The following is an 11,209-nucleotide window of genomic DNA, read 5'->3' on the forward strand; positions in this document are numbered from 1 at the left end:
CTATAATTAATTAAGATAAAAATAAGGCCCCTTTCCTCTATCGCGAATTTCTCATGAAGGCTAGTGGCTAAATATCTCAACTCATGCACACACCGTTATTTAGCCACATGCATTCGTGAGAGTAATTAAAATCTTAGAATTATGAATTATCTAAATCTAATTTCTAATTTTTACTCAATTTAGTTTCTTCATTTTATTTTCCATATATAATTTATAGCTTATAAAGTTTTCTTACCCCCAAGGTTCAGTTCACATTTGAAGCTTATTTTGTTTAACTGAGATTATTTCATAAATTAATTATTTTTGTAAGATTTAAGTAATTATAAGTATTTTGTCATTGTTTAAATATAAACAGGTATCAGTTTCCCTCTCTTTACTGTTATCTGTAATTTAAGTAACGCTCATTAAAAGGTTCTTTTTTCTTCTTTGTGTAAACAATTAAGTCTAAGACATCAATAATAAATTTCAGAAAATAAATTTCATAATTAAATTTCCCTCATAAAATCTTTTGATTAGGAGTAAGATGAATAGTGTAAAAATTAAATAAATTGAAATGTTAATGATTGCAGGTGGGGTCCCATTTCTTTTCACTTTTGATTTAATTGTGGTTGATGTATTTTGTACTGAGTTATGATTATTTATGTAAAGATTGTCGCTGATAATTGATAGCTATAGACCATCAACATGCGCTTACCGATTCAAATTTTTGGTTAGGATTTAATTTTATGAATTCCATCGCAGAGAAAATGAAATTTAGTGTCCTTACTTTGCATAATGAATACTTCTTTACGCGTTGTTTTGTTCCTGTTTTCCCAAAATAAAATGGACACAATTCGTATGTACTTTCAATTTGCTCACAGCATCGCGCTCGCTCGCCATGAATTTTCCACGAATTCTGATGCTTCGTATTATTGTTCACTTTAAATCTACTGATTATAAGCGATGATCAATTCAGAAAATTTCCATATTGTTCAACACTTGTATTTATATGCATTGATGTGTAACATTATGATCACTATGTCTGTATGTGTCAGTCTGAGTCCATACCAATCCTTCATTTGATGCATTCCTTTGCTTATGCATATATGAATAGTATTTTCATGCTTTAGTGACTTTGGTTAATGAACTTAAATTTTGATTTATCCTCAGTTTCTCACAAGCAATGATTAAACCAAATTTGTACTTGATGCTTCCTCTGATGCTGTATCTGTACATGTCTTGATTTATTGACTCAGATTATTTTCATTATTTAGATTAGTTACAAACTGATCTAGTTCTTTATCGTGTATCTTATAGGATGTTGACTCTGATGCTGTTATCTGTATCCGATGCCTAGGATTTCTTGATTTATTTCTTGACTTGCTCAGAGCTCAGATTATTTTCATTATTTAGATTAGTTACAAACTGATCTAGTTCTTTATCGTGTATCTTAGGATGCTGACTCTGATGCTTATGTTGGATGCTGTATATGCCCATTATTTCTTGTTTTTCTGGCTCAGAGCTCAGATTATTTTCATTATTTAGATTGGTTCCAAACTGATCTAGTTCTTTATCGTGTATCTTAGGATGCTGACTCTGATGCTTACTTTGGATGCTGTATATGACCTACATTTCTTGCTTTACTGGCTCAGAGCTCAGATTATTTTCATTATTTAGATTGGTTCCAAACTGATCTAGTTCTTTATCGTGTATCTTAGGATGTTGACTCTGATGCTTAAGTTGGATGCTGCACCTGACCTACATTTTACACTTGTACAGTGTATTGCCTATCCCTGGCACAGTCTCCTGGTCTGCTCTCATGCTACCTCTTACAATGTTGCATCTGCTGCATAATGCTACATTTAACCTACATTTAGGTGTTATCAGGAGAAAGATAAGATTTAGGTGCTTTTTTTTTCTTTTAACATAAAAAGAATTCTCTATACATTGTTTGAATGTATGTACAATTTTTGTATTTTTCATCTCTGTCAAGTGCATTTTTTGTATTTTGCATGTATTTGTTTTGTGTTCAATGTCTAATTTTCAATGTTTATTGTTTTCAATATAATGTTTGAATTTCCCATCTGCACACACATTATGTTTTTTCCGTCCACCACAACCCTTGCCTCGCCTCAGCAGCTCTGTCCAGACGTAGATGTAAAGTGAGTGGTTTTGTTTTCAATATTTGGGGCCTCGCTATGATAATGATCAGTTTGTCCGTCTGTCTGATTTTGGTTACCAGAATATCTCCCATTGGCTTAATCTGGTTCAAACTGCAGCTGCCTGCAATGAACCAGTTTTCTAAGTAAAAGGTCAAAGGAAAAAGCACATCTGCATGTAATCCTTATCTGGAGCATATTTTCCTTCAATTTGGCCCTTTCTGGCTTATGTTTCACCTATATATAGTGCCAAGTGGTAAAGGATGTAAGTAACGAACAGCTTCAAGGTCAGAAGTCAAGGTCTTGTCATCTTTATCTTTGTGAGGATATTTCTCTCCCCTCTGCAGATATATTTAGCGCCAAGTGGTAAAGGATGTGTAGTAACGAACAGCATCTAGGTCAAAAGTCAAGGTCTTGTCATCTTCATATTATTGAGTGAGCATATTTTCTCCCCTCTGTGTAATTTTATATAGTGTCAAGTGGTAAAGGATGTGCAGTAACGAACAGCTTTAAGGTCAGAAGTCAAGGTCTTGTCATCTTTATCATTGTGAGCATATTTCTCTCCCCTCTGCAGATTTATTATATAGTGTCAAGTGGTAAAGGATGTACAGTAACGAACAGCTTCTAGGTCAGAAGTCAAGGTCTTGTCATCTTTATCATTGTGAGCATATTTCTCTCCCCTCTGCGGAGTTCTTGAACTAAAGGTCAGTAGTAAACAACACATGTTTACCTTATAAAATGTCCTAGGGTTTATGGTTGGATATATAATTTTTACCCAAAGGTTTTTTTTTTAAAACCAAGCCTTGGCTCTATTCAGCCTATATTTACTCAGTTACCCATAGAATTCCAATATATTTGTGTAAAGGTGTACTTCAGCTAGTACAAACCAAGTCTTTGGTCAGGTTTCAAGGTCATAGGAGAGGTGTGAAATCATTGTCATTATTTTGTGTTCCCTTTAGCTTCATCTCATACATCTTCCAGGATGCCTTTGGATTGAAGGTGCAAGTCAAATATCAAGGTCCTTTACAATGCCCTCTCATCCTGATGTCCTTTAGGTATAGCGAGGCCCTTTGAGATGGGCACCAACTCATTGATGTTTAGGTGTATATATAGCATCATGCTGTTGGGATTCATCTTATATGGGGAAAAATACAAAAAAAAAAAAAAAAAAATACAAAAATCAAAAAACCAAAAACAATTAGATATGCAGTTGAACTTTGGTATCTCGAACATTAATATCTTGAATATCATGGATAAGTTTAAGTGATTTGGAAGTCCTTTATAACCCCTATTCTTAAAGTATTGTACCCTGAATGCTAGTATTTGGAATCCCAACTTATTTTTTAAAAATTTCATTGTCCCTATGAGTTCGAGATTATGAGGTTTGGCAGTATAGATATTAATGTATATACATTTATTTAATCTTACAGATGCACGGACAAGCTTTATTTAATTTTACAGATGCAGGTACAAGCAGTATTTAATCATACAGATGCAGGGACAAGCAGTATAAAATCTTACGGACAAGCTTTATTTAATCTTACAGAAGCAGGGACAAGCAGTAAGAAATCTGACAGAAGCAGGGACAAGCAGTATTTAATCTAATGAACAAGCTTTATTTAATCTTACAGAAGCACTGGGAAAAGCAGTAAGAAGCAGTAAGAAATCTGACAGAAGCAGGGACAAGCAGTATTTAATCTAACAAACAAGCTTTATTTAATCTTACAGAAGCACTGGGAAAAGCAGTAAGAAATCTGACAGAAGCAGGGACAAGCAGTATTTAATCTAACAAACAAGCTTTATTTAATCTTACAGAAGCACTGGGAAAAGCAGTAAGAAATCTGACAGAAGCAGAGACAAGCAGTATTTAATCTAACAAACAAGTTTTATTTAATCTTACAGAAGCACTGGGAAAAGCAGTAAGAAATCTGACAGAAGCAGGGACAAGCAGTATTTAATCTAACGGACAAGCTTTATTTAATCTTACAGAAGCAGGGAAAAGCAGTAAGAAATCTTACAGAAGCAGGGACAAGCAGTATTTAATCTAACAAACAAGCTTTATTTAATCTTACAGAAGCAGGGGCAGGCAGTAAGAAATCTTACAGAAGCAGGGACAAGCAGTATTTAATCTAACGGACAAGCTTTATTTAATCTTACAGATGCAGGCACAAGCAGTAGCCAATCTTACAGAAGCAAGGACAAGCAGTTGCCAATCTTATAGATGCAGGGACAAGCTTTATTCAGTTTTTCAGAAGTAGGTACAAGCAGTAACCAAACTTACAGAAGCAGGGACAAGCAGTATTTAATCTAACAAACAAGCTTTATTTAATCTTACAGAAGCAGGGACAAGCAGTAAGAAATGTGACAGAAGCAGGGACAAGCAGTATTTGATCTAATGGACAAGCTTTATTTAATCTTACAGAAGCAGGGACAAGCAGTAGCCAAGAAATTACACAACACATCTTTACAGAATCTGAAAGAGACAAGCAACACCAATTTTACAGAAGCAGAGACAAGCAACACACAAATCTTACACAGGGACAAGCAGTAGCCAATCTTACAGACAGACAAGCAACACACAATCCTAAAGATACAGAGACAAGCAACACACCATCCATACAGAAGCAGAGACAAGCAACACACCATCCATACAGAAGCAGAGACAAGCAACACACAATCCTACAGAAGCAGAGACAAGCAACACACAATCCTACAGAAGCAGAGACAAGCAACACACAATCCTATACAGAAGCAGAGACAAGCAACACACAATCCTATACAGAAGCAGAGACAAGCAACACACAATCCTATACAGAAGCAGAGACAAGCAACACACAATCCTATACAGAAGCAGAGACAAGCAACACACAATCTCACAGAAGCAGAGACAAGCAACACACAATTCTACAGAAGCGGAGACAAGCAACACACAATCCTATACAGAAGCAGAGACAAGCAACACACAATTCTACAGAAGCAGAGACAAGCAACACACAATCCTACAGAAGCAGAGACAAGCAACACACAATCCTACAGAAGCAGAGACAAGCAACACACAATTCTACAGAAGCAGAGACAAGCAACACACAATCCTACAGAAGCAGAGACAAGCAACACACAATCCTACAGAGGCAGAGACAAGCAACACCAATCCTATACAGAAGCAGAGACAAGCAACACACAATCTCACAGAAGCAGAGACAAGCAACACACAATCCCACAGAAGCAGAGACAAGCAACACACAATCCTATACAGAAGCAGAGATGAGCAACACACAGTTCTACAGAAGCAGAGACAAGCAACACACAATCCTATACAGAAACAGAGACAAGCAACACACAATCCCACAGAAGCAGAGACAAGCAACACACAATCCTACAGAAGCAGAGACAAGCAACACACAATCCCACAGAAGCAGAGACAAGCAACACACAATCCTATACAGAAGCAGAGACAAGCAACACACAATCCTATACAGAAGCAGAAACAAGCAACACACAATCCTATACAGAAGCAAAAACAAGCAACACACAATCCTATGCTGAAGCAAAAACAAGCAACACACAATCCTATACAGAAACAGAGACAAGCAACACACAATCCCACAGAAACAGACAAGTAACACACCATCCACACAGAAGCAGAAACAAGCAACACACAATCCCACAGAAGAAGAGACAAGCAACACACAATCCTACAGAAGCAGAAACAACCAACACACAATCGTACAGAAGAAGAGACAAGCAACACACAATCCTACAGAAGCAGAGACAAGCAACACATAGTCTTACAGAAGCAAAGACAAGCAACACACAATCCTACAGAAGCAGAAATAAACAACACACAATCCTACAGGAGCAGACACATTAGCAGCACACAATCCTACAGAAGCAGAGACAAGCAACACATAATCCTACAGAAGCAGAGACAAGCAACACACAATCCTACTGAAGCAGAGGCAGGCAATACCCAATTCTGAGCAACACTCAATCCTACAGAAGCAGAGATGAGCAACACACAATCCTACAGAAGCAGAGACGAGCAACACACAATCCTACAGAAGCAGAGACAAGCAACACACAATCCTACAGAAGCAGAGACAAGCAACACACAATCCTACAGAAGCAGAGACAAGCAACACACAATCCTACAGATGCAGAGACAAGCAACACACAATTCTACAGAAGCAGAGATGAGCAACACCTAATTCTACAGATGCAGAGACCATCAACAAACAATTCTATTTAAGTAAAGACTTGGATTAAGATGTTAGCAAGAGTACAGAGAGCTGAAAAGAGTTAAGTTACATTCTTTACTCCATACACTCTGAGAGATTCAAGAACTTTCTCACTTGATTAAGTCTGATTTTACCTCTTGTTTAAACAGGTAGAGTAAGACTGGAAACCATGTTTAAGAGCAGATTGTCATGCTTCAACTAGAGTGCTAGGAGGAAGGATAAACAGTGGCCTGACCTAATGGTAAGGGTAAGACACAAAAATTCTCTTTTAATGTTCCCATTTTCTGAGATTCAGGGTAAATTGCTTTCTTGTCTATCCTTCTGTCTGTTTGTCTGCAGAAACTTGAACCTTGACTCTTACTTTGAAAAGTATGTGCCATGGCCTTTGCATTTGATTTGTATTTCTTGTGAGGAGCCCTTTTTAACGGTATCAATATCTCTGACCTGTTGGCCTGGAGTGGCTTATTTGAAAACTTTTTAAAATAATCTTGTCCATAATGTCTGAATGCTTGGTTCAATAGCTTCCACATTACACATTTGTTTTTCTTGTGCCAAAATCCCTTTCTCTAATGCCAAGCAAAACCTCATGCTTTTGACCTTTGAATTTGACATCCTTTAGAAAAACTGTAACTTTAGCCATAGTTTCTCAATGATTGTAGTTAGGGCTCTAATTTTCACATGTAAATTCCTTATGCTAAGTCCTTTCTTTAAGTTCCTGGATATTTTAGACCAGTCTTGACCTTGTAATTTGATTTTCTTTTGAAAAACTGAATTTTTAGTCATAATATGTGAACAGTTGGAGCAGGGCTTTCTTTTTTCACGTGTACTCCTTGTTAAGGTCTTTTCTTTGGGTACCAACATTTAAAAAATTTATCCTGTACTGGGTTTCTGTATTTGAAAAACAACCTGTTTATGTGTGGGATTTTATATTTCTCTTTTCATTCACTGAAATCTTCCTTTCTTTTATTAACCTTCATTTATTTTTTTAGAGTATTAAATTGTCCTCCATTACCAGTTTTACATTGGCCAGTTAGACAGAAAAAGAGTCCAGACCAGAAGGATCCACTGCATCAACCATCCATGTTTGGGTAATATACATTGTTTAGTTCTTGTTTATCTCTTCCGTAATTTATTGCACATTGTGTTTATAAGACAAAAGTTGCAGCAATATAATTATTTATTGATCTGTCTTAGCAGGAGGAGAGGTTGGATTGCCTATAGACACTGCAGTGATGAAGAGTTACCCTATAAACTGAGGCCTACCTTGAAAGACCTGGTAAGATTCTCTCTTTTCTTGTACCACAACCTCCTTATTATAACCACAGCTTGAAAAGTGAGGCTTATCATGTCTATCCTTTTTTTCTATCCATTACATATTGAGGAAGCTATCTCTTATTTGCAACTCCTCTAATAATTTCTGAATTAGTAAAATTCGGCAAGACTTTCAGAGAGTCTTGCTATACTGTATACAGGGAAATTTTCGCCCCCATTTTAAATTCAACCCTTTTGCCCTTCCTGACATAATCTGGGCAAAATTTAAAACATGGCGAGTTCAAAGAATACAGTATAATTAACAATTCTATGACTTGGCGAATTTAAAATAGTACAAATTTGTAAGTGTGAAAGACAGAAAATAACATGGGGCAAAAATAACCCTGTTTATAGTATGCACCTTTTATTGGTCACATAGGACACTGCCTTTCTTTCCTAATATTTGAAGTAACACATCTCTGATTCACAATGCTACTTATAACCAAAAATAAAATTTGAGACTTCCACAGAATCCTTATTATAAAGATTATTTTACATTTTGGTTGTGCAAATATTTGGGGGTTTCCATAGCAAAACATGGATTTGCCTCTGTACACATGTAAGAGGGGTTGCAATTTTATGATAGCTCCTTGTTCACTTTGCATTGTGTTCAAAATGATATACGCAGTTATGATAAGGCTGTCCGAAGGCTAAAAATGCCTTTAAAACATACATTTTATTTTGACCTAGATTTTAATTTTAATATGTAATCCTTGTTTGAAACTGCAGGACTCTTTTGACCCCTTGATTTTCTGTGTTAACAGATTAATAATTTGACAAGCCTTGAACCTACAAAAAAGACTTTATTACTTGTCAACATGATTCAGGGAAGCAAGGATCAACTGCATCCAACTGTAGAAGAAATGCAAACATTTACTCGTTTTTTCTTGTACAGACTCCATTTATTTTGTGCTTTCATACATAATATAGATATGACCCTCTTTTGATCTTAAATTTGCATTTTGCAGAACCATGCAGAGACAATACCCATACTAAAATTACAGGGTATCCACCATAACAACAGAGCTGAAATTGAGTGAGGCTATTCTACAGGTAACTGTATTGCAAAAGCTGCACTTCTTTTAGTATTTCAGTTGCATCACTCTTTTTCATCACTTGATTCAAAAAACATTTACTTACTACATTGTTCACAGGCAATTCTAGATCCTACAGTGTATGTTCAAGAGTCAGGCTTCTAATATTATAGAAGAGTTATGGGTATTGATTGACTGCAAGCCTCCTTCTAGCGTAGGGTAAGATACACTCACTTTGAGAAATTTCATAACTTCCATGAGATGAATTCTGATAATTATAACTTTTTGTTATGCCCCGCCATGAATATGGCCAGGGCATATAGTGAATTTGTCAAAATTTGTCCATTTTTTCCGTAAATTTCATCTCTTCTTCTTCCGTCACACTTTGCATTTATTTGATTAATGCTAAGTTTCAAGGAAACATCCAAGATATTTTCATCAAACTTCATATAAATAGATATTGATGAGAGCTATGCAACTGCATCAAATTTTTTTACATTGGATTGACCTTTCCTTTGAAAAACCTTCACTTTTGGGCTTAAATTATGAAAGCTCATTTGAACATACCATTCAATATGAGTGTTATCAAATTTCATGATGTTGATACAAACTTGCACTGATAATGCATCTAGGGATGAACATAGAAAGAATATATAGGAAAAATGAATGCTTCTTCTGAACCTACATTTTCCAGAAAATGTGACTCAGGTTAAAGTTTTTGGAGCAGGATTCAAGTTTTTCAAGGAATATATGCCCTACCCAAACCAAACTTGCATGGATGATGCATCTAGTTTTAAATATAACTTATATAGGAAAAATCTGGATTAAACATATTTTCTCCAAGTAACTATAAGCCCTGCCTGAACCAAACTTGTATGGATGATGCATCTAAAATGTGTAGATTTGCTTCGGAAGTTTTTCTAAATCAAGATTCCCGGGGCAAAGTAACTATAATCCCTGCTTGAACCAAAGTTTTACATATGAATATATAGGAAAAATCTTTAACACTTCTTCTTTGAACCACTTATACCTATATTTTCATTTGAATTTTATCAGGTAGTTTTGAACCAAACTTCATGGATGAACATCTAGGGATGGACACTACCAGACTTGCTTACATGCTGAATATATAGGAAAAATCTCCCAAAAAACTTAATCCACTGAACCATTTCATGGGATGCATCTCAGGGATGGACACTACAAGACTTGCTTCGGATGCAAGGGTGGAAGAAATGGCCAAAATTTTAGGATTTCTATATAGGAAAAAGTAAAAATTCTACAGAACAGGAAAGATGAAACTTGCATAGATGGATACTAAGTACTTGTTCAAACATGATGCTGGATCTGAGGGTGGGTCCAAAATTTCCTTCCCAAGTAACATAAGGAATATATACCAAACTTGAATTGAAGATGCAGCTCTTTTCATGTACACTACCAGCACAGAGCTGGATGACCTTTATTGGAATCATTCCCAGGTAACTGTAAGACAAAAGCCAAACTTCTTTCAAATGATGAATCAGTGGCATCACTCTTTTTCAGACTTGATTCAAAAAAACATTTACTTACCTACATTTTTATAGTGAACAGATTAATGACCTGAACTAAAGTGTATGTTCAAGATTTTATTGAACCAGAGTGCATCACTTGCCATCACAAAGAATGAGTATTGATTGACTGCAAGCCTCCTTCTAGTGCAGGGTGAAGCACTCACTTTGAGAAATTTCATAACTTCCATTAGATGAATTCTGATAATTATAACTTTTTGTTTTGTTAACATCTCTATACCTTGTGTTGACAGGAAAGAAGGTTAGGCTTGGCTTCTTACCAGGCTTTAGAGATGTCAATATGCTTGGACCAAAGAACCAAGAAGGAGGACAGACTGTATTTTTACCTAGAAGGGAAGGTAAGATGCAAACACTTATTTTTTTTAATTATTTTTTGACTCTCTGAAAGTTTGTTTTACTTTGCCATTTGACAAAGTCTTAGAACTAATGTTGTCAACAAGCACCTGGTTAACCAGTGACAAACACAATTTTCCAAGACATTCTCTGTTTAAAATTATAGTATCATTAGATGTTCTAAGACAAAAAAAACACCATACATTAACAGGAATTTGAACAGATATAAGTGATAAAAATCTCTGTGTTTTTTTTTAATAACTTTAACTTCATAAAAACAAAACTTTGACCTAGATGAGTTTGTTGGTTCAACATATATTAAAGCACAATGAAACGTTTTTTTTTTTAGAAATTAGATTTATTTGTTTTTTTTAAATATTTTACAAATGTAATTTAGACAGAATGGAGCCAGTGGTACCCAGAGAGTCCAAGTAAAGGTTGTATTTTGACCATATAAGCCAGACATAAGGTGAGCTGTATTTGTTCTTTTTTATGTGTTTTTTGTTCCCTTTCCTCTTGTCCACCCTTCCCATTCTTACTTACATTACTAACATAACAAACCTTTTTGCACTTTATTGTTTGTGTCTTTC

The 11,209-nt window shown here is 35.6% G+C and overlaps 1 protein-coding gene and 1 long non-coding RNA gene across 2 annotated transcripts; both read left to right on the forward strand.

Annotated features, from left to right (window-relative positions):
• Positions 1-2,076: 2,076 nt before the first annotated feature.
• On the forward strand, positions 2,077-6,346 carry LOC134263917 (uncharacterized protein DDB_G0283697-like). The gene is made up of 6 exons (XM_062746271.1): positions 2,077-2,141; positions 3,098-3,193; positions 3,569-3,699; positions 4,561-5,629; positions 5,717-5,913; positions 6,138-6,346. The coding sequence occupies exons 1-6, from the start codon at positions 2,077-2,079 to the stop codon at positions 6,344-6,346; spliced, it is 1,767 nt and encodes a 588-aa protein (XP_062602255.1).
• A 185-nt stretch (positions 6,347-6,531) lies between these two features.
• LOC134263915 (uncharacterized) lies at positions 6,532-7,633 on the forward strand. The gene is made up of 3 exons (XR_009991374.1): positions 6,532-6,617; positions 7,366-7,464; positions 7,571-7,633. It is a non-coding gene; the product is annotated as an uncharacterized LOC134263915 (long non-coding RNA).
• Positions 7,634-11,209: the final 3,576 nt, after the last annotated feature.

Source organism: Saccostrea cucullata, unplaced genomic scaffold (assembly GCF_032062105.1).
Source record: "Saccostrea cucullata isolate Sc308-1 unplaced genomic scaffold, CSIRO_AGI_Scuc_v1 ctg1126, whole genome shotgun sequence".
NCBI classification, from domain to species: Eukaryota; Metazoa; Mollusca; class Bivalvia; order Ostreida; family Ostreidae; genus Saccostrea; species Saccostrea cuccullata.